Source organism: Nomascus leucogenys, chromosome 2 (assembly GCF_006542625.1).
Source record: "Nomascus leucogenys isolate Asia chromosome 2, Asia_NLE_v1, whole genome shotgun sequence".
NCBI lineage: Eukaryota > Metazoa > Chordata > Mammalia > Primates > Hylobatidae > Nomascus > Nomascus leucogenys.
In genome coordinates, this window is record NC_044382.1 from 43,968,041 (window position 1) to 43,992,394 (window position 24,354).

At 42.3% G+C, this 24,354-nt stretch overlaps 1 protein-coding gene, 1 non-coding gene and 1 pseudogene across 2 annotated transcripts in view; 1 reads left to right on the forward strand and 2 right to left on the reverse strand.

The window, feature by feature from the left end:
- Positions 1–24,354, reverse strand: part of SEC24A (SEC24 homolog A, COPII coat complex component) — a 75,710-nt gene that overhangs the window by 3,870 nt on the left and 47,486 nt on the right. Inside the window, exons 16-22 of the mRNA XM_003266391.4 lie at positions 19,450–19,623; positions 17,633–17,743; positions 14,092–14,267; positions 8,427–8,564; positions 6,160–6,264; positions 2,962–3,054; positions 388–491 (exon numbers count right to left, since the gene is read on the reverse strand). Coding sequence (XP_003266439.1) covers positions 388–491; positions 2,962–3,054; positions 6,160–6,264; positions 8,427–8,564; positions 14,092–14,267; positions 17,633–17,743; positions 19,450–19,623 — 901 coding nt within the window. The remainder of the gene's footprint in view (positions 1–387; positions 492–2,961; positions 3,055–6,159; positions 6,265–8,426; positions 8,565–14,091; positions 14,268–17,632; positions 17,744–19,449; positions 19,624–24,354) is intronic.
- On the reverse strand, positions 8,008–8,107 carry LOC115831774 (annotated as a pseudogene).
- Positions 22,065–22,171, forward strand: LOC115831763. The gene has a single exon (XR_004027257.1). It is a non-coding gene; the product is annotated as a U6 spliceosomal RNA (small nuclear RNA).

Here is a 24,354-nt window from a genome sequence, read left to right on the forward strand (position 1 = left end):
ATCTATTACACAGTATGATGACTATGGTTAATAATAACGTATTGTATATTTTAAAATAGGCAAAATAATGGATTTTAAATGTTCTCACCACAAGGAAACAATAACTGGCTGAGAAGATGAATATGTTAATTAGCCTAATTTGATCATTCCACAATGTATACATGTATCAAGAAATCAGTGTACCCCATAAATATATACACTTATTATTTGTCAATTGAAAATGAAAAAAGTTCAGTATTTCCAATAATTGGATACAAGGCATGATTTACGCTATTTATTGAGAAGAATTCTTTTTCTTTCTTCTCCTTTGTTTTGCTATACTCTTGTCAGGTCCTGGCAAGGCCAAACAAATTGTTTTACTACTAGCAAATGGAAAATTCAACTTACCTTATTACATAAAGTATTGGGAAAAATGGTCTCTGCTCTCTAAGCCAAGAGATGAAAGCTATTATTCTGGCAGATTCTGGTGTATCAAGTTCTGGAAGGTCTGTCTGTTAACCAAAACCAACAATATCCAATTACTTTAATTACATATCTAATGTATGGTCTATGGTACTTTTCAAATTTTTATTTTTTTAATTACATTTTTTTTCTTTTTTGAGACAAGGTCTCTGTTGCCAGGCTGGAGTGCAGTGGCATAATCACGGCTCACTACAGTCTCAACCTCCAGGCTCCGGTGATCCTCCCACCATAGCTTCCTGAGTAGTTGGGACTACAGATACGTGCTACTATGCCTGACTAATTTTTGTATTTCTTGAAGAGACAGGTTTTGCCATGTTGCCCAGGCCGATTTCGAACTCCTGGGCTCAGGCGATACACCTGCCTCGGCCTCCCAAAGTGCTGGGATTACAGGAGTGGGCCACAATGCCTAGCCTACTTCTCAAATTTAACTTAATTTATTTTTTGAGACAAGGTCTTGCTCTGTTGCCCAGGCTGAATTGCACTGGTGTGATCATGGCTCACTGTAACCTCCACTGCCTCCCAAGGCTCAAGTGATTCTCTCACCTCAGCCTCACCAAGCAGCTGGAATAAGAGGCGTGTGCCACCTGCCAGGTAATTTTTGTATTTTTAGTAAAGACGAGGATCTCACCATGTTGCTCAGGCTGGTCTTGAACTCCTGGGCTTAAGCAATCTGCCCACCTCGGCCTCCCAAAGTGCTGGGATAACAGGTGTGAGCTACCGTGCCTGGCCTTGAATTTTAACATGTATATGAATCACCTGATCATCTTCTTGAACTACAGATAATGATTTAGGAGGTCTGGGGCAGGGTTGTGGTCCTGAGATTTTGCTTTCCTAAAAAATTCCCACAGTGATGCCAATGCAACTTGACTTGGGACCACAATTTTCTACGAATAATCTAGAACAGGAGTAGGCAAACTTCTTAAAGGTCCATATAGTAAATACTTTAGGCTTGCAGATCATTTGGTCTCTGCTGCAACTACTTAACTTGCCATTGTTTTTTATTTTTTGAGACAGAGTTTCACTCTTGTTGCCCAGGCTGGAGTGCAATGGTGTCATCTTGGCTCACCACAACCTCTGCCTCCCAGATTCAAGCGATTCTCCTGCCAGAGATTCTCCTGCCTCAGCCTCCCGAGTAGCTGGGAGAGTAGCTGGGATTACAGGTGTGCGCCACCACACCCGGCTAATTTTCTATTTTTAGTAGAGATGGGGGTTTCTCCATGTTGGCCAGGCTGGTCTCGAACTCCTGACCTCAGGTTATTCGCCTGCCTCGCCTTGAGACGGGGGTTTCTCCATGTTGGCCAGGCTGGTCTTGAACTCCCGACCTCAGGTGATTCGCCAGCCTTGGCCTCCCAAAGTGCTGAGATTACAGGTGTGAGCCACTGTGCCCGGGCAACCCTGCCATTGTTACACCAAAGTAGCCATAAACAATACATAAGTGAACAGGCATGGATGTTCCAATAAAACCTTATTTACAAAACCAAGTAGCAGGTACCCCTTGGGCATAGTTTCTAAGCCCTCATCTAAAAAAACCTCTTAGTTCTTCCCTTCATTTTAGCATGACATCCAGAATTAACTGATTCATTCAGGTATTATTAAAAATATAACAACTTCTTACTCATTACTTAAAACCCTTAGTCATCCAGTCCAGTAGTTCTGTTCAAGGCCTGAAAGCCAGTGCTTATCTTAGCTATAATCCTGACACAGCTGTCTTTTATTTATTTATTTTTTGAGACAGGTTCTTGCTCTGTTGCCCAGGCTGGGGTGCAGCAGCGCAATCACTGCTCACTCCAGCCTCAACCTCCCAGGTCCCAGCACTCCTCCCATTTCAGCCTTGTAAGTAGCTAAGACCACAGTTGTGTGCCACCATGCCCAGCTATTTTAAAAATGTTCTGTAGTTATGGGGTCTCACTATGTTGCTTAAGGTGGGTCTCAAACTCCAGGGCTCAAGTGATCCTCCCACCTCAGCTTCCCAAAGTGCTGGGATTACAAGTGTGAGCCACCACGCCTGGCATATCTTTTTTTTTTTTTGAGATGGAGTCTCGCTCTGTTGCCAGGCTGGAATGCAGTGGTACAATCTTGGCTCACTGCAACGTCCACCTTCCAGGTTCAAGCGATTCTCCTGCCTCAATCTCCCGAGTAGCTGGGACTACAGGCGTGCGCCACCATGCCCAACTAATTTTTGTATTTTTAGTAGAGAAGGGGTTTCACCATGTTGGCCAGGATGGTCTCGATCTCTTGACCTCGTGATCAGCCCACCTTGGCCTCCCAAAGTGCTGGGATCACAGCGTGAGCCGCTGCGCCTGGCATATCTGCCTTTTAAATACATAAATTCCCTAATGATTCTATGAGTGGAGTCATAGAATCCATCAATATGAAAACCTATCAATAAAAATTTTTGGTATGATTTTGTTATTATTTTCTGATATCAAAATAGGGGATATTCATGTTTTTGCCAACTTTGAAATGCCCTTTATAATCACTATAATAAAAGAGTCTTACCATAGGCTGTGGAATTGATGCATAGTTTTGAACTCCAAGAACTTGGCTGAGAAAATTCTGTGTACAATTTTTTCCAACCCAAAGCATCAGTACCTAGGGCCAGAAATAAAATTATGTTGAGATGTAGCATACATAAAGGTGAGTCTGTTGAGTGAGTACGTTTTATTTTTATTTTATATATATATTTGTGAGATAGGGTCTCACTCTGTCACCCAGGCTGGAGTGCAGTGGTGCAATCTCGGCTCACTGCAACCTCTGCCTCCTGGGTTCAAGCGATTTCCCACCTCAGCCTCCAGAGTAGCTGGGACTAAAGGCGTGTGCCACCATGCCCAGCTAATTTTTGTATTTTTAGTAGAGATGGGGTTTCACCATATTGGCCAGGCTAGTCTTGAACTCCTGACCTCAAGAGATCTGCCTGCCTCAGCCTCCCAAAGTGCTGGGATTACAGGTGTGAGCCACCGCACCCAGCCTGAGTGTATTTTAAAAAGTCAAAAAGGTAAGTATATTTAGTGAGATTGTACAGCCTTTAAATGAATTAATAATAACTAGTATTTACCTGATGAGACATTTTATGCTTGGCATGAAACAAGGAGGATATGGAGGGGAAAGGTGGCAGAGAAACGTACTGTCACGAATCACTGAACAATGGGGATACATGCTGAGAAACGTGTTGTTATGTGATTTCACTGTGTGAACATCACAGAGTGGATTTACACAAGCCTTAATGGTATAGCCTACTGTACCTAGGCTACAAACGTCTATAGCATGTTGCTGTACTGAATACTGTAGGCAACTGTAACACAATGCTAAGTATTTGCGTATCTAAATATAGGAAAGGTATAGTAAAAATATGGCAGAAGGGATAAACAGTACACCTGTATAGGGCACTTACCACGAATGGAGTGCACAAGACTGAAAGTTGCTCTGGGTGAGTCAGTGAGTGGTGAGTGAGTGTAAAGGCCTAGGACATTACTGGACACTGCTATAAACTTTACAAACAATGTACATTTAGACTACACTAGATATATATATATAAATTTCTTGCTTCAATAATTTTTTTTTTTTTTTGAGATGGAGTCTCGCTCTGTCGCCCAGGCTGGAGTGCAGTGGCGCAATCTCGGCTCACTGCAAGCTCCACCTCCCGAGTTCACGCCATTCTCCTGCCTCAGCCTCTCCGAGTAGCTGGGACTACAGGCGCCCGCCACCACGCCCGGCTAATTTTTTTGTATTTTTAGTAGAGACGGGGTTTCACCGTGGTCTCGATCTCCTGACCTCGTGATCCGCCCGCCTCAGCCTCCCAAAGTGCTGAGATTACAAGCGTGAGCCACCGTGCCCGGCCATTGCTTCAATAATTAACCTTAGTTTACTATAACTTTATAAACTTCTTTTAATTTTTTTTTTTTTTTTTTGAGATGGAGTTTTGCTCTTGTTGCCCAGGCTGGAGTGCAATGGCACGATCTTGGCTCACCACAACCTCCGCCTCCCAGGTTCAAGTGATTCTCCTGCCTCAGCCTCCCAAGTAGCTGGGATTACAGGCATGTGCCACCACGCCTGGCTAATTTTGTATTTTTAGTAGAGACGGGGTTTCTCCATGTTGGTCAGGCTGGTCTTGAACTCCTGACCTAAGGTGATCCGCCTGCCTTGGCATCCCTAAGTGCTGGGATTACAGGTGTGGGCTACCGCACCCAGCCTCTTAATTTTGTTTTTGAGACAGAGCCTTGTTCTGCTGCCCAGGCTGGAGTGCAGTGGTATGATCTCAGCTCACTGCAGCCTCCACCTCCTGGGCTCAGGTGATCTTCCAACCTCAGCCTCCCAAGTAGCTGGTATTACAGGTGCATGTGACCATGCCTGGATTTTGTATTTTGAGCAGAGATGGGGTTTTGCTATATTGCCCAGGCTGTTCTTGAATTCCTGGGCTCAAGGAATCTGCCATCCTCGGCCTCCCAAAAGGCTGGGATTACAGGCGTGAGCCACTGGGCCCGGCCAACTTCTTTTTTTTTTTGAGACGAGGTCTCACTTTGTTGCCCAGGCTGGAGTGCAGTGGTATGATCTCAGCTTACTGAAGCCTCAGCCTCCCCAGCTCAGGTGATTCTCACACCTCAGCCTTCTGAGTTGCTGGGACTACAGCCTTGAGCCACCACATCTGGCTAATATTTGCATTTTGAATAGAGACAGGGCTTCACCAGGTTGCCCCAGCTGGTCTCGAATTCCTGACCTCAAGCGATCTGCCTGCCTTGGCATCCTAAAGCACTGCAATTACAGGCATAAGCCACCATGCCCGGCCAAATTATTTTAATTTTTTGACTCTTTTGTAGTAACACTTAGCTTAAAACACACATTGTACAGTTGTACAAAAATATTCTTTATATCATTATTCTATAAGCATTTTTCTATTAAAAATTTTTTTTGAGGCAGTCTTGCTCCGTTGCCCAGGCTAGAGTGCAGTGGTGCAATCTTGGCTCACTGCAACCTCTGCCTCCTGGGTTCAAGCGATTCTCCTCCCTCAGCTTCCCAAGTAGTTAGGATTACAGGCATGCACCACCACGCCCGGCTAATTTCTTTGTATTTTTAGTAGAGATTTTCACTACATTGGTCAGGCTGGTCTTGAACTCCTGACCTCAAATGATCTACCTGCCTCGGCCTCCCAAAGTGCTGGGATTATAGGTGTGAGCCACCGTGCCCGGCCCTATTTTTAAAATTTTTTATTTTTTACTTTTTAAATTGTTTTGCTAAATACTGAAACACAAACACACATTAGGCTAGGCCTATACAGTGTCAAGATCATTAATCTCACTGTCTTCCACCTCCACATCTTGTCTCATTGGAAGGTCTTCAGGGGTAGTAACATGCATAGAGCTGTCATCTCCTATGATAATAAGATCTTCTTTTAGAATACCTCCTCAAGGACCTGAGGTTAACTTTTTAAAAAATTAAGTAGGAGTACATTCCAAAGCAATAATAAAAAAATATAGCATAGTAAATACTAAATGATAGGAATTCTTCAGCTCCATTATAAACCTTATGGGATCACCATCATATAAGCCATGACTTACACATCATTAATCAGTGTATGACTGTATATAGGTTAAAATATGAAATCTGTTCAGGAAGAGAGATATTAAAGGGAATGAAACCAAATGCTAAATTAAAACAGTATCGTAGTTTGCAGTGAGGGTCAGGATAAGTCAAACTACTTACAGAGCCTGCATCCATAAGGAAAGCTCCATCTCTGCTCAGCTTCTCCACTGAAAGCTGAAGAATGGGGGGCTGAGGTATGGTTCTATCACTGATGTTGAGTGCTCCCTGAGGAATTAAGTAAAAGAGTAAGGGTTTTAAATATAGGAAATATGGAGTCACAATTAAACAACAGCAAAAAATTAAATGAATGTTACCTCTACAAGTCTGGGCCTTGCTTAGGTAAATCACAATTATTCTTATTTATTTATTTACTTGAGACAGAGTTTCGCTCTTGTTGCCCAAGCTGAAGTGCAATGGCGCAATCTCAGCTCACCACACCCTCTGCCTCCTGGGTTCAAGCGATTCTCCTGCCTCAGCCTCCCGAGTAGCTGGGACTACAGGCATGCACCACGACACCTGGCTAACTTTGTATTTTTAGTAGAGACGGAGTTTCTCCATGTTGGTCAGGCTGGTCACCAAGTCCCAACCTCAGTTGATCCACCCGCCTCGGCCTCCCAAAGTGCTGTTACAGGCATGAGTTACTGCACCTGGCCAATTATTCATATTTAAATATAAAGAAGATGACGAAATAGTTATCACTTATCTAAGCTACTGTGACTCCCAGTAAAGCCAAATTAACTTCTGATCTTGTTTTTTTTTTTTTTTTGAGACGGAGTTTCACTCTTGTTGCCAAGGGTGGAGTGCAATGGCACCATCTTGGCTCACCGCAACCTCCGCCTCCCAGGTTCCAGTGATTCTCCTGCCTCAGCCTCCCGAGTACCCAGGATTATAGGCGTGCATCACCACACCCAGCTAATTTTTTGTATCTTTAGTAGAGATGGGGTTTCACCATGTTGGCCAGGCTGGTCTCGAACTCCTGATCTCAGGTGATCCACTTGCCTTGGCCTCCCACAGTGCCAGATTACAGGCATGAGCCACTGCACCTGGCCCACATATTAAATTCTTTAAATTTTCAAAGGTTTTTGTTTTTTAGACAGAGTCTCGCTCTGTCACCCAGGCGGGAGTGTAGTGGCATGATCCTGGCTCACTGCAACCTCTGCCTCCCGGGTTCAAGCAATTCTCTGCCTCAGCCTCCCGAGTAGCTGGGATTACAGGCACCCACCACCACAGCTGGTTAATTTTTTTGCTTTTTGTATTTTTATTAGAGACGGGGTTTCACCATCTTGGCCAGGCTAGTCTTGAACTCTGGACCTCCTGATCCACCCGCCTCGGCCTCCCAAAGTGCTGGGATTACAGGTGTGAGCCACTGCACCTGGCCTGAAAAGTTTTTAACCAAAACATTACTTCCAAAATATATATCTTAACTTGATCACAATTTTAGAAAGACTATGATTTAACATTTTCATTCTTGTGACTTTAATTCTGGTAAATTTCTACCAAAGGAAAACAATGTTACAACTTAGATAAATATTTTTTCTTTAATTCAAGGACACTGTTACATTGAACTGGGTGTTCAGATGTAATTTCACTCTCAGATCTAGACGTGCACTTGTTCCAGTCTGGAATGATTTCTGTAACAAAGAACCCCCATTCCCCAGAAAAAATATATTTTAAAAATACACCCAGAACTTTTTTTTTTAATACTTTAAGTTCTGGGACACATGTGCAGAACGTGCAGGTTTGATATATAGGCATACATGTGTCATGGTGTTTTGCTGCACCCATCAACCTGTCATCTGGGTTTTAAGCCCCACATGCATTAGGTATTTGTGCTAATGCTCTCCGTCCCCTTGTCCCCACCCCCTGACAGGCCCTAGTGTGTGATATTTCCCTCCCTGTGTCCATGTGTTCTCATTGTTCAACTCCCGCTTATGAGTGAGAACATGCAGTGTTTGGTTTTCTGTTCCTAAAAATGCTTCACGAATTTGCGTGTCATCCTTGCACAAGGGCCATGCTAATCTTCTCTGTATCATTCCAATTTTAGTATATTTACTGCTGAAGTGAGCAAAAATGCACCCAGAACTTTTAAAATGTCAGTTGTTAAAAGATCAATTTGTTTGAATAAATTAGTAAGTTGCTCTGGTCAATCTGACAATCTTTCCATTTCTTAGATCTGCTCTACAGATGGTATTTTAGGAAACTTAAAGGTACTATTTTTAAGAGCTTCCCTATACTAAAATTTCTTTACTCAGACTTAGCCAAAAAAATAAAATAAAATAAAAGATAAAGCCTTAAGTAATAAACAAACCCTTCCTCATTTCTGTACTGGACTTTGATTAGGCTTACTAATGTTCAAGTAAAAGCCACAAAAAAGCAATCCATCTTACCTCATCTGAGAGACTGTCAACTCTATACAAACTGGGATGAGTTGTGAGCATAAGGTAAAGCAAGGGCTGGTTTTTCACTTGACACATAGCAAAAATGCGTTCATCTAGACGTGCATTTGTCCCAGTCTGGAATGATTTCTGTAACAGAAAACCCCCATTCCCCACAAAAGAATATATTTTAAAAATACATCCAGAACTTTTAAAATGCCAGTTGTTACAAGAATATTTTCAGAGAGAATTCACAAATTTACTGTTAATTTTTTTAAAGTATCTTTTTTAAGAAGCCACACACATCTATTAAACTGTAGCTATGGCCCCACCTAAAAGTCTTTTGAAATTAACTAACTGACCATGGCAAAGTTACCTGATCTCCATGGTGTCTGTTTCCTAGTTGATAAAATAGATCTAAACACTCTATCTACCATATAACAATAGTGATAATGATGTAACAATCCAAGCAACACCATAGGAAGGATGAAGTTATATTGCAGATGACAAAGTAAAGGCATACATGAAGGATCAAAAAGATATCCATTATGTCAGTGGTCCTTTTTTGTACCAGGGACTGGTTTCGCAGAAGATAATTTTTCCACAGACTGGTGGGGACACGGTGGAGGATGATTTTGGGATGAAACTGTTCCACCTTATATCATCAGACATTAGATTCTCATAAGGAGTATGCAACCTACATCTCTCGCATGCTCAGTTCACAATATGGTTGGTGCTCCTATGAGAATCTAATGCTGCCACTTATCTGACAGGAGGCAGAGCTCAGGCAGTAATGCTCCCTCGCCCACCCGTCACCTCCTGCTGTGTGGCTCAGTTCCTAACAGGCCACCCACTGGTACCAGTATGTGGCTGGGGGGTAGTGCACTTAGAATATTGCACTAAGTGGTCCATAAGTGCTGGGTGATGATTAATGGCAGCTGTCATTGATTCTCCCACCATACAAACAATGTAACAAATAATACTAATAAACAAGAAAAAATACTACTACTACAAATGAGGAAAGCTTCTTAGTAAAATGAGTTAATAAGTAACTATGATATTTAACTCATTATTTTCTTTACACAGATAAAAATGGAGAAGAAAAAAGTTATGGGTAAGGTTTGTTTTTTTTTTTTTTTGTGACGGAGTCTCCCTCTGTCGCCAAGGCTGGGTGTAGTGGTTTGATCTCTGCTCACTGCAACCTCTGCCTCCCGGGTTCAAGTGATTCTCCTGCCTCAGCCTCCTGAGTAGGTGGGATTACAGGTGCGTGCCACCACGCCCAGCTAATTTTTTTTTTTTTTTGTATTTTTAGTAGAGACCGGGTTTCAGCATGTTGGTCAGGCTGGTCTTGAACTCCTGACCTCATGATCCGCCTGCCTCGGCCTCCCAAAGTGCTGGGATTACAGGCATGAGCCACCGCACCCAGCCAGTTATGGGTAAGGTTTTAAGTATTCCAACTGATGGAAAGGAGTAAAACAGGCAGAGAGAAAAGAATAATGAAATTACGTATTGAAACAAGTACACTGACTATATTAAAGGAAGATAATAAAAGCTCTTAAGATTTTAATGGAAGAAGGAAAGTTCCATCTATTCATTCAAAAAATATTTCCTGAGTGTCTATTATATACTAGGAACTGTTCTAACTGCTAGGACAAAAAAATGAATGAAAAAGATAAAAATCCTTGTCCTCATGGAGCTTACATCCTATTAAGGGAAGCATAAAAAATAAGCAAAATATGTGGTATGTCAGTGATAAATGCTATAGGAAAAATACAGGAGGTAAGAGTGATTAGGGGTGTCAGGATGGTGTGGGATGGGGTGGGATTAGGGTATTGCATATTAAATGGGGAAGATCAGAGAATGCAGGCTTTAGAAAAAAGTATTTCAAGAAAGGCCTGAAGGAGAAAGAAGAGCTCAGATTTTTAAATGTTAAAATTTAAATATCTGCCGGGCACAATGGCTAATGGCTGTAATCCCAACAATTTGGGAGGCCGAGGTGGGCAGATCACGAGGTCAGGAGATTGAGGCCATCCTCGTTAACACGGTGAAACCCCATCTCTACTAAAAATACAAAAAATTAGCCAGGCATGGTGGTACGCGTCTGTAGTCCCAGCTACTTGGGAGGCTGAGGCAGAAGAATCACTTGAACCCGGCAGGCAGAGGTTGCAGTGAGCCAAGATTGTGTCATTGCACTCCAGCCTGGGGAACAAGAGCCAGACTCCGTCTTAAAAAAAAAAAAAAAATTAAATATTTATGTAATCTGTGTACTTATATTCAGAAATGAAAATATATAATTTGAGTTAAAGAAGTGAGAACTAGAGACCAGGCATGGTGGCTCACGCCCGTAATCCCAGTACTTTGGGAGGCCATGGAGGGTGGATCACAAGGTCAGGAGTTCGAGATCAGAATGGCCAACATAGAAACCCTGTCTCTACTAAAAATACAAAAAATTAGCTGGGCATGGTGGCGGGTGCCTGTAATCCCAGCTACTCTGGAGGCTGAGGCAGGAGAATCACTTGAACCAGGGAGGTGGAGGTTGCAGTGAGCCAAGATCACGCCACTACACTCCAGCCCAGATGATAGTGTGAGACTCCATCTCAAAAAAAAAAAAAAAGAAAAAGAAATGAGAACTGTAGATTCAAAACCACTCCTACTAGAAAGTAATGAGTTGCTCTTCTCACCTGGAAAAAACCATACACAACAGACAAGTAGATCCCAGAGTTCAGGAAAAATACAAGATGCAGGCCAGGTGTGGTAGCTCACGCCTATAATCCCAGCAATTTAGGAGGCCAAGGCCAGTGGATCATTGAGGTCAGGAGTTCGAAACCAGCCTGGCCAACATGGTGAAACCCTGTCTCTACTAAAAATACAAAAATTAGCCAGGCGTGGTGGTGAACACCTATAATCCCAGCTACTCAGGAGGCTGAGGTCGCAGTGAGCTGAGATTGCCACTGCCACTCCAGCCTGGGTGACATAGCAAGACTGTTTAAAAAAAAAAAAAAAAAAAGATGCAGAGCAGTCATTTATTTTTTTTATTAAAAAACTTTTTTTGTAGGGGTGGAATCTCACTATGTTGTCCAGGCTGGTCTCAAACTCCCAGACTCAAGCAATCAATCCTCCCGCCTTCGCCTCCCAAGGTGCTGGGATTACAGGCATGAGCCACTGTGCCCAGCCAGCAGTCCTTGAACAGTTCTGGAATCTGGAATGCTGCTTCAGGTGCTTTATTAACACGAGTTGTTTCTTTTTTAATTAAAAAAATTAAACAAATTTTTAAATAGAGACAGATTCTTGCTTTCTTGCCCAGGCTGGTCTCAAACACCTAGCTTTAAGCAATCCTTCTACCTTGGCCTCTCAAAGTATTGAGTTATAGGTGTGAACCACGGCACCTGGCCAACATGAGCTTTTATTTATTTTTTATTTATTTAATTTTTCTTTTAAGAGAAGGAGTCTCGCTTTGTCACCCAAGCTGGAGGGCAGTGGTGCAATCTCAGCTCACTGCAACCTCTGCCTCCTGGGTTCAGACGATTCTCCTGCCTCAGCCTCCCAAGTAGCTGTGACTATAGGTATGTGCCACCAGGCCCTGCTAATTTTTGTATTTTTTGTAGAGACAGGGTTTCACCACTTTGGCCAGGCTGGTCTCAAACTCCTGAACTTAAGTGATCTGCCCGCCTTGGCCTCCCAAAGTGTTGGGATTACAGGCATGAGCCACCATGGCCAGCCAACACGAGCTTTTAAATAAAATTTTATACGGTAAGTTTATCCTGAGGCAATAAGCTTGGACATTCAATTTTGGACACTGGATAAATAAGCCTACTCCACCAGACCAGAGTTTTTCTTCTTTTCTGGGAGGAAGGCAAAGAGCAGGCAGGGGAGACATGTAAATAATAAGTAGCGAATGAAAAACCCTACAAACAAAGCGAAACAAAGAAAAACCCTACAAACACTTAAACTCAGACAAGGATATGGAAGTCCAATCCAGATCATGGAAACAGGTATCCAGGTATACAGGTATAAGAAAGTGTATCTAAAGAAGATTAAGGGCCAGGCATGGTGGCTCACGGCTGTAATCCCTGCACTTTGGGAGGATGAGGGGGGAGGATCACCCGAGGTTGGGCGTTAGAAATAAGCGTAATCAATATGGTGAAACCCTGTCTCTACTAAAAATACAAAAAGTAGCTGGGGTGTGGTGGTGCATGCCTATAATCCCAGCTACTCATGAGGCTGAGGCGGGAGAACTGCCTGAACGCAGGAGGCAGAGGTTGCGGTGAGCCGAGATCGTGCCACTGCGCTCCAGCCTGGGCAACAGAGGGAGACCCTGTCTCAGAAAAAAAAAAAAAAAAAAAAAAAAAAAAAAGATTAAGAAGTGTAATGTGGTAGCTCATGCCTATAATCCTAGCACTTTGAGAGGCCAAGGCGGGCGAATCACCTGAGATCAGGAGTTTGAGACGAGCCTGACCAACATGGTGAAACCTTGTCTCTACTAAAAACACAAAATTAGTCGGACATAGTGGCACACACTTGTAATGCCAGCTACTCGGGAGGCTGAGGCAGGAGAATCGCTTGAACCTGGGAAGCAGAGGTTGCAGTGAGCCAAGATCGCGCTACTGCCCTCCAGCCTGGGTGACAGAGCAAGACTCCGTCTCAAAAAAAAAAGAGAAGTGTAATGTTGCTGAAATTCTGTAGGGACAGGAAAGAGCCAAAAAAAAAAAAAAAAAAAAAAAAGAAAATCACATGTATGGTCTCTTCTTTTTAAAAAAAAGTTAAATTTTTTGTTGATGAAAAATTCTAATTGTATATATTTATGAGGTATAAAGGGATGCTATGATATAGTATACAATGTGGAATGATTTAATGAAGCTAGGTAACATACCCATAACCTCAAATAGTTATCACTTATTCCTCCTAACTAAAACACTGTACCTTTTGTTCAATATCTCCCCATTCCTGCCCCACCACCCAGAGTCTAGTAACCACCATTCTGCTTTCTGCTTCCATATGTTTGATTTTTTAGCTTTCACATATAAGTGAGAACACACAGTGCATGTGTGCCTTCTTGCACCAGCAATATAATATACAATTCCTGTTCTGGAAAACTGATTATCAGTTGAATTTTTTATAATGTCACTGAATACTCTGCTTAGAGAAGCATCTTATGAACAAGGAGCTTGCTCTGAATCAGTTTTCTGTAAGTTTCTTTGGTTATTAAACTTTGAAAAGTTCAAATAAGAGGTAAGGTCCCTGTCATCAAAAATTTAACCAGCATAATGTTACATATACAATGTTTAGGGATTCATAGGATAAAAATTTTGCCTTTTGATGTTTCCATCGTGTTCGTTTCTTTCTTTTTGTTTATTTTGAGACAGAATCTGGCTCTGTCACCCAAGCTGGAGTACAGTGGCACGATATGGACTCACTACAACCTCTGCCTCCTGGACTCAACCATCCTCCCACTTCAGCCTCCCAAGTAGCTGGGACTACAGGCATGCACCACCACACCTGGCTAGTTTTTTTTTTGTATTTTTTGCAGAGACCAGGTTTCACCATGTTGCCCAGGCTGGTCTCAAATGCCTGGACTCAAGCAATCCACCCACGTCAGCCACCCAAAGTGCTGGGATTGCAGGTGTAGGCCACAGTGCCTGGGCATCATCGTGTTAGTTTCTGTACCTGTTTTTCTTACCTGTTTAAGGAGAGCCAACACAAAAAGTGGGAAAAGCCGCAAAGAAAAAGGAACCATGAGTCCAGGCTGCTGGTTACTTAAGACTGAAGAACGGTAAGCTGAAAGGGAGTCAATGACTGCATTCACTAGAGCATCCCGAGCGTCACTCAGACTGGCAGTCATAGATCTGTCAACAGCTAAGCAAGGTGAGGGTAACGACAAAAAAGAAATATGATAGAAGTTTAGCTAGTCCACTGTTAAGGATAGAAGAGATAATTTTTAAAAACTATACTAAGTATCTCTTCAATTTACTACATACACAAACAAGACAAAACACAGCAGCTAAAAGCATGGTCTGGAGAACTGAGCCAACCTTTGTTGAAATGCTGCTCTGCTATTTCCTAGCTGTATAATGATTTGGCAAGTAACTTAACCTTCCTGAGCCTCAGTTATGCTACTGATTGTAATCCAACATTTTATATACCATTGAGAAAGAAAAACATTGCAATTAAACACACAATGCTTTCCTGTGTTTCCTGAAATGCACAGTGTTCCAAAACAGAGTTCTTTTGAAATTTTAATTTTAATTAATTAAAACAATTTTTTTGTACAAAGTCTCCCCATGTTGCTCAGGCTGATCTCAAACTCCTGGCCTCAAGCAATCCTCCTGCCTCAGCCTCCCAAAGTGCTGGGATTATGGGCACAAACCACCATGCCCAGCCCAGAGTTTTTATTTTATATTTAGAGAAAGAGCTCTTAGAGTTATTTATTTATTTATTTATTTAGAGACAGAGTTTCACTCTATGGCCCAGGCTGGAGTGCGGTGGTGTGGTCTTGGCTCACTGCATCCTCCACCTCCCAGGTTCAAGCAATTCTCCTGCCTCAGCCTCCTGAGTAGCTGGGACTATATAGCTGGGACTACAGACATGTGCCACCACACCTGACTAATGTTTTTTCTTTTTTTTTTTTTTGTATTTTTAGTAGAGATAGGGTTTCACCATGTTGGCCAGGCTGGTCTCAAACTCCTGGCTTCAAGTGATCCACCCACCTCGGCCTCCCGAAGTCCTGGGATTACAGGCATGAGCCACCATGCCTGGCCTCTTATTTAGACAGATTTTCATCATTTGCCATGGCACTCTGTTTATATGCGTTTCTGCATAAAAACATTTTTTCAATACTTTAAAAAAAAAAGCATAATTGAAGACTTCTCAAATAACTCCATCCATGTGGTACTAAAAATACATTCAATATGATAGCAGAACCAATACTTACAAAGTTGTGACAATTTATCAAAAATCCACAAAACCCACCTAATAGTTACTGCTGTCAATAATAATAATAATCACAGTTACAAAAAAAATGTAACTTAAACAAAAAAATAGGCCTGGCACAGTGGCTCATGCCTGTAATCCCAGCACTTTGGGAGGCCGAGGTGGGTGGATCACAAGGTCAGGAGACTGAGACCATCCTAGCTAACACGGTGAAACCCCGTCTCTACTAAAAATACAAAAAATTAGCCGGGCACCTGTAGTCCCAGCTACTGGGGAGGCTGAGGCAGGAGAATGGCGTGAACCCTGGAGGCGGAGGTTGCAGTGAGCCAAGATCACGCCACTGCACTCCACCCTGGGTGACAGAGCGAGACTCCATCTCAAAAATAAAAAATAAAAATAAAAAAAATAAAGGCAGTGATATTCAAATTTCATAGGTCACAATCTTGAACATCTAACAACATAAAAGACTCGAGTGTGGGTAAATCCTTTACCAGGCTCCATGTAAAACATTTTTCCCAATAGGAAATTCAAGAAAGTGGGTAATTATTCCTGATACAGACAGAATTAAGTTTGAAGAAAATGGACCTACTGAGGCCAGGTGTGGTGACTCACAGCTATAATCCCAACAGTTTGGTAGGCTAAAGCAGGAGGATTGCTTGAGCCCGGGATTCAAGATCAGCCTGGGCAACATGGTGAGACTCTGTCTCTAAAAACTTTTTTTTTTTAAAGTTAGCTGGTTGACGGCCGGGCATGGTGGCTCATGCCTGTAATCCCAGCACTTTGGAGGCTGAGGTGGTGGATCACAAGGTCAAGAGATCGAGACCATCCTGGCCAACATGGTGAAACCCCGTCTCTACTAAAAATACAAAAATTAACTGGGTGTGGTGTTGTGCGCCTGTAGTCCCAGCTACTTGGGAGGCTGAGGCAGGAGAATCGCTTGAACTTTGGGGTCAGAGGTTGCAGTGGGCCGAGATTGTGCCACTGCACTCCATCCTGGGAGGGTGAATGAGACTCTGTCTCTAAATAAATAAATAAATGAATGAGTGAATGAATGAACGTTAGTTAGCTGGGTGTGGTGGTGTGGGCCTGTAATCCCAGCTATTCAGGAGGCTGAGGTGGGAGGATCTGTTGAGCCCAGGAGGTAAAGGCTGCAGTGAGCTAGAACCACACCATTGCACTCCACCCTGGGTGACAGAGCAAGACTCTGTTTTCAAAAACAAAAGAAATAAAATGGACCCACTGAAGTCTTCCCTCAAGTAGAAAGACCACAAGAGTCAAAATGATGTTATTAAGCTGTATGTATTTGAAAAGGGACCAAAAAAATCAAGACGACAATTGTATCTGAGAAGGAAATAAATAGGTGAAGATATCAGTAAGTTTTCTACTGGCTCACATGATTTGGCTGCAAACAAATGTATGGTGGTAAACTGGTTTTCAATCCCAAATTCCATGACTCTAAGTCTAATGATCTTTATGGTACACTGCTTCTCATAAAAAGAGTATTAAATAGCACTAATATTAACCATTACATAAGATATAGTTGCCCAGGCACGGTGGCTCATGCCTGTAATCCCAGCACTTTGGAAGGCCAAGGGAGGGGTGGATTACATGAGGTCGGGAGTTCGAGGCCAGCCTGACCAGTCCTGTCTCTAGTAAAAATACAAAAATTAGCCAGGCATGGGGGCGCATGCCTGTAATCCCAGCTACTCGGGACTCTGAGGCAGAAGAATCGCTTGAACCCGGGAGAAAGAGGTTATGGTAAGCCGAGATTGCGACATTGCACTCCAGCCTGGGCAATAAGAGCGAAACTCCATCTCAAAAAAAAAAAAAAAAAAAAGATATAGCTAAGTTCAGTATAGACAAATATATAAATATATACAGACAGAAAATAGTTTAGTGGTTACTTAAGGCCAGTAAGGGAGGGAGGAAGAAGTGGACAGTAACTGCTAATGAGCATGAGCTTCCTCTTGGGACAATAGAAACGTTGTAAAATTAGATTGTGGTGATAGCTGTACAACTCTGTAAAAACACTAAAAACAAATGAATTATCAATTAAACTGGGTGAAGTGGTATGGTATGTAATTATATCTCAATAAATTTGTTTAAATAAACAAACAAAAAAGATAAGATTATCTGCAGCAGATCTTTTCATTCAAATAGTTACTTAGTAGGCACCCAGGGGATCTAAAACATTCAAACTATAAAGCTAACTATTTAAAGGAAAACAAAACTGTTTGGATGTGCCTAATGTTATTACTTGTAAGATATTTATAACAGATAACAACTCTTACCCATATTGGCCAATAACCCTGAAATTGCTTGAACATCAGCTCCAAGAAAGACATCATTCAGAGTCGAAACTACTGGCAAACACAAAGTATGAACACGAATTCTTCTTTCGCCTTTGGGGAAAATACACAAACAACAGTGAGGGGCAACTATATATAACAAAAGATTATGTGAAAGTCACTTGGAAAAATCACTTCTTAGCTGGGTGCAGTGGTGCACCCCTGTAGTCCCAGCTACTCCAGAGGCAGAGACAGGAGGATCCCTTGAGCTCAAGATTTTAAGTGCAGCCTGGGCAATACAGTGAGACTCCATCTCTTAAAAAAAAAAAATATATATATATATATATATACACACACACACACACACATATATAAATAAATAACTTCTTTTCAATTTAGAACCAGGTAGTATAGTTATACAGTAAGCAGAGACAGTATCAAACGTTTTATATTGGCCAGACACAGTGGCTCACACCTGTAATCCCAGTACCCAGCACTTTTGGAGGCTAAGGTGAGAGGATCACCTGAGGCCAGGAGTTCAAGACAGGGCTGGACAACATAGTAAGACCCTATCTCTATTAAAAATAAATAAGTGGCCAGGCGCGGTGGCTCAAGCCTGTAATCCCAGCACTTTGGGAGGCCGAGGCGGGCGGATCACAAGGTCAGGAGATCGAGACCATCCTGGCTAACACGGTGAAACCCCATCTCTACTAAAGATACAAAAAATTAGCCGGGCGTGTTGGCGGGTGCCTGTAGTCCCAGCTACTCAGGAGGCTGAGGCAGGAGAATGGCGTGAACCCGGGAGGCGGAGCTTGCAGTGAGCCGAGATCGCGCCACTGCACTCCAGCCTGGGGGACACAGCAAGACTCTGTCTCAAAAAAAAAAAAAAAAAATAAATAAATAAATAAATAAATAAATAAGTACATAAATATTAAAAATTTCACCTTTTTTTTTCTTTTTTTAGAAACAAGGTCTCATTCTGTTGCCCAGGCAGGACTGCAGTGGCACAATCATAACTCACTGCAGCCTCAAACTCCTGGGCTCAAACAATCCTCCCTACTCAGCCTCCAAGTAGGTAGGACTACCAGTGTGTGCCACTATACCTGGCTAATTAAAAAACTATTTTTTTACAGACAGTATCTCACTATGTTGTCCAGGCTGGTCTTGAACTCCTGGCCTCAAGTGATCCTCCCCAGTCAGCCTTCCAAAGTGCTAGGTTTATAGGCCACCACACCTGGCCCTACTTCTTTTAATTTTTTTTTAACTATAAAATTCTTTTTATTCAGGTTATTACTAAATGAACAGGGATCGTATTCAAATGACAATACGCTAAATTTTTAAAAATCTCTTTTTTGAACTTTTTAGTTGGTTTACTGCTTTTGGTAATGAAAATTTTAAGGGCTGGGCACGGTGACTCATGCCTGTAATCCCAGCACTTTAGGAGGCCAAGGCGGGCAGATCACGAGGTCAAGAGATTCACACCATCCTGGCCAACATGGCAAAACTCCATCTCTACTAAAAATACAAAAATTAGCTGGGTGTGGTGGCGCACACCTGTAGTCCCAGCTACTCGGGAGGCTGAGGCAGGAGAATCACTTGAACCCAGGAGGCAGAGGTTGCAGTGAGCAGAGACCGTGCCACTGCACTCCAGCCTGGTGATAGAGTGAGACTCTGTCTCTAAATAAATAAATAAATAAATAAATATAGAAATTTTAAGTTAGCACACATAAGATATGCTACATGTGTTTTATAGCCTGTCTTAACATTTGAAATCCAGATAATATTTGAACATTTGAAATCCAAAAAAACAAACAACTTACCTTTGCTGGATGTATACAAGAGCGCTGACTGAAAAGAAACCAACTGAGTGTCAGTAAGACTCTCTTCCACTGACATCTGTACTGCATACCCAGCGTCTGGGTTGACATTAGGCAAAGACAATAAGTCAGTTGACCTAACAAAGAAGTTCCCATGGAAAGTATGAATGGAAAGACCTAGAAGAGAAAAAGGTAACAAAATGATTTTTATATACCTACATACTGATATTTACATTTTATCCTAGTTACTTATCAGATTGGCAATAAGTAAAGAAATCTAGATAATACACAGTACTTAGTGAGGTAACGGAATAACAGATGCCTTTTGAAATGAAGGTAGGGACACTAATTTTCAAAAAACATTTTTGGGTCAGGTGCGGTAGCTCATGCCTGCAATCCCAGCACTTTGGGAGGCCAAGGCGGGTGGATCGCCTGAGGTCAGTGTGAGATCAGCCTGGCCAATAACATGGTGAAACCCTGTCTCTACCAAAAACACAAAAATTAGCAGAGCATGGTGGCAGGTGCCCGCAATCCCAGCTACTCGGGAGGTTGAGGCAGGAGAACTGCTTGAACCCGGGAGGCAGAGATTGCAGTGAGCCGAGATTGCGCCACTGCACTCCAGCCTGGGCGACAGAGCGAGACTCTGTCTCAAAAAGAAACACAAAACACATTTTTGGGGGATAATTTGGCAGTACCTATCAAAATTCTAGATACTTATTTTGACTTTGGCAATCCCGTATCAAAGAATGTGTCCTACAGATATACTTATTTAAGTGCCAAATTCATACATGCAGAAAAATTTCAAGTAGACTGGTGTGTCACAGCAAAAAAATTTAGAAATACCTTCAATGGGTATCAGTAGAAAAACTAGGCCAGGCACAGTGCCTCATGCCTGTAATCCCAACACTTTCGGAGGCTGAGGCAGGCAGATCACTTGAGGTCAGGAGTTTCAGACCAGCCTGGGCACCATGGTGAAATCCTGTCTCTACTAAAAATACAAAAATTAGCCGGGCATGGTGGCACACGCCTGTAGTCCCAGCTACTCGGAAGGTTGAGGCAGGAGAATTGCTTGAACCCGGGAGGCAGAGGTTGCAGTGAGCCGAGATCACGCCACTGCACTCCAGCCTAGGTGAGAGTGAGACTCTGTCTCAAAAAAAAACAAAAAAACAAAAAACTAAACTGTGATTTGTCCAATCTGCTGAATACTAGGTAGAATAGGCAGAAGTTTAATGTGATGGATTTATATGATCTAAAATTAATGAATCTTCAAGGTTTATTGAATAAAAATACATATTTCAATTATGTAAATCGACCATAAGATGTTTTCCATGGAGATGTACCTAAGTATGTAAATGTATAGGACATTTGGTATATACCAAGTGATATATCCCATTTTTAATAGGAAATTCTGATATATACCATTTTTAACTACATAAAAATGAAGTGAAAGTGTATGTGTCACATACACATGCAAGCTGATACAGGAAGACTTTAGCTTTATCAATAATGATTTTATTTTTTACAAGAAAAACAGATGCACATGTTGCTTGTGAAATAAAAACCAACTTAAAAACAGTAATCAGGATGAAAAGAATGCTGGGCATGGTGGCACGTGCCTGTAATCCCAGGTATTCAGGAGGCTGAAGCAGGAAGATTGCTTAAGCCCAAGAGTTGAAAGCAAGCCTGGGCAACATAGTGAGACCCTGTCTCTTAAAAAGAAATATATAACATTAATAAAGAAAGAAGGAAAGAGGATAATGTGGGTCTGTACATATAAAGATAGAAAGGTGTTCAAGATATTGTGATAAAAATTAAAAAGCCAGGTATAATTCCTCACTGCTTTTATTTGAAGTTAAGGCCAAAATATATGTTTATAAATGCCATGGGAAAGTTTCTGAAGGGCAGATGATTAACTGTAGAGTGGAACAGAGGTTATGCTTGAGTTCTCATTTTATATCTTTTTGTACATTATCTTTTCTGTGTTAACTTTTCTAAGAGTATGTATTTGATCTGTAGTGAATTTATCATAATAAAATAAAAAGAGAAACCTAAACAAGCTAACCACAAAGCTTTATTAAATTAAGCACTCTAGAAAGAGAGCGCAGTGGCTCACACCTGTAATCCCAGCACTTTGGGAGGCCAAGGCAGGCAGATCACGAGGTCAGGAGTTCGAGACCAGCCTGACCGACATGGTGAAACTCCGTCTCTACTAAAAATACAAAAATTAGCTTGGCATGATGGCACGTGCCTGTAATCCCAGCTACTCGGAAGGCTGAGGCAGGAGAATCACTTGACCCCGGGAGGTGAAGGTTGCAGTGAGCTGAGACTGCGCCACTGTACTCTAGCCTGGGAGACAGCAAGACTCCGTCTCAAAAAAAAAAAAAGAGGGCGAAGGAGTTGCCTGGAATATCCCAAAGCTGTTTATGCAAGATAAGGTACATATAAAAATAGCCTCTTCTTGACAAGTAAAAAAGGTCTTAAAAGCACATCAGGATGTACATTTCCCTTAATTTATAACTGGTATCTGCAGAAATAAACATTTTTGAGGTCTGTCAGTCTCCAATGAATGGGATCCAACAAATGTACCCTTTAAAACATAAACACTAAAAAACTATTAGGTGCTCACTTCGACAGCATGTATTCTAAAATTAGAATGATACAGAGAAGATTAGCATGGCCCCAGTGCAAGGATGACACGTAAATTCGTGAAGTGTTCCATATTTTAATTAAAAATTATAAAATAAAAACTAGGCCATGCATGGTAGCTCATGCCTGTAATCCCAGCACTTTGGGAGGCCGAGGCGGGTGGATCGCTTGACGTCAGGAGTTCGAGACCAGCCTGGCCAACATGGCGAAACACCGCCTCTACTAAAAAAGTACAGGCTGGGCGCAGTGGCTGGCTGACGCCCATAATCCCACCACTTTGGGAGGCCGAGGCGGGTGGATCACGAGATCAGGAGATCAAGACCATTCTGGCTAACACGGTGAAACCTTGTCTCTACCAAAAATACAAAAAATTAGCTGGGCACGATGGCGGGTGCCTGTAGTCCCAGCTACTCGGGAAGCTGAGGCAGGAGAATGGCGTGAACCCGGGAAGCGGGGCTTGCAGTGAGTGGAGATTGCGCCACTGAACTCCAGCCTGGGCAAAAGAGCAAGACTTGGTCTCAAAAAAAAAAAAAGTAAAAAAATAAATAAAAACTATTAGAATTAATAAATTCTAATTATAGTGAAGGATAAGAGAGACTTTCATCTAGCTCATGGTTTGACCAATAGATTTCAATGTGTAATGGAACAGGTTAGTGGATCTTTATTTTTTTTCTTATAGATTCCATATAAATAATTTTTCCATTGAAAAGAATATTATTATACTGGGCGTGGTGATTCACACCTGTAATCCCAGCGCTTTGGGAGGCTGAGGTGGTAGGATTGCTTAAGTCCAGGAGTTTGAAACCAGCCTGGGTAATAGAGTAAGACCCTGTCTCTACAAAAAACCTAAAAATTAGCTAGGCATGGTGGCATGCACCTGTGGTCCCAGTTATTTGGGAGGCTGAGCTAAGAGGATTGCTTGAGCCCAGGAGTTGAGGCTGCAGTGAGCTATGATCGTGCCACTCCAGCCAGGGGGGGACAGAGGAATGCTCTGTCTCCAAAAAAAGAAAAAAGAGAGAGGAGAAGAAGAAAGAAAATTACCACTCTACACCCCATTACAGAGCAATATTTATTTAAATAAAAACTCTATTTGTGCTCCACACCCCCTTACAGAGCAGTAATACTTATTTAAATAAAAACTCAATTTGTGCAGCAGCAATGGAAAAAAAAAACAAAACCCACCTTAAAAAAAAAAACCCACCAGGTTGATAATGTGGAGAAATGAAAAACTAAAACTAAGAGTACAGGCCAGGTGTGGTGGCTCATACCTGTAATCCCAGCACTTAGGGAGGCCAAGGCAGGTGGATCACCTAAGGTCAGGAGTTTGAGACCAGCCTGGCCAACATGGCAAAACCCCGTCTCTACTAAAAATACAAAAATTAGTCAGGAGTAGTGTCAGGCACCTGTAATCCCAGCTACTCAGGAGGCTGAGGCAGGGAGAATTGCTTGAACCTGGGAGATGGAGGTTGCAGTGAGCCTAGATCACACCATTATACTCCAGCCTGGGCGAGAGAGTGAGACCCTGGCTCAAAAAAAAAAAAAAAAAAAAAGAGAGTACAAACTAAGAGATCTCCCACTTTTGGAAATAAATAGTTGCACAGTGAAAACACACTTGATGCCACTGTACAATTAAAAAATGGATAAAATGGGCCAGGTGCGGTAGCTCACGCCTGTAATCCCAGCACTTTGGGAGGCCGAGGTGGACAGATCACGAGATCAGGAGATTGAAACCATCCTGGCTAACACAGTGAAACCCCGTCTGTGCTAAAAAACACAAAAAATTAGCTGGGCATGGTGGCGGACGCCTGTAGTCCCAGCTACTTGGGAGGCTGAGGCAGGAGAATGGCATGAACCCAGGAGGCGGAGCTTGCAGTGAGCTGAGATTGTGCCACTGCACTTCAGCCTGGGCGACAGAGCGAGAGACTCTGTCTCAAAAAAAAAAAAAAAAAAAAGGATAAAATGGTAAAGCTTATGTCATATATATTTTACCACAAGTAAAAAAAAAAAAGTTTAAAAGCAAGATCTGTGGCTGGGTGTGGTGGCTCATGCCTGTAATCCTAACACTTTGGGAGGCTAAGGCAGGAGGATCACGTGAGCCCACGAGCTTGCAACCAGCCTGGGCAACATAGGGAGACCCAGTCTCTACAAAAAATAAAGATAAAAAATTAGCCGGGTGTGATGGCTCACACCTGCAGTCTCAGCTACTAGGAAAGCTGAGGTGGGAGGATCACTTGAGTCAGGGAGGTGGAGACTCCAGTGAGC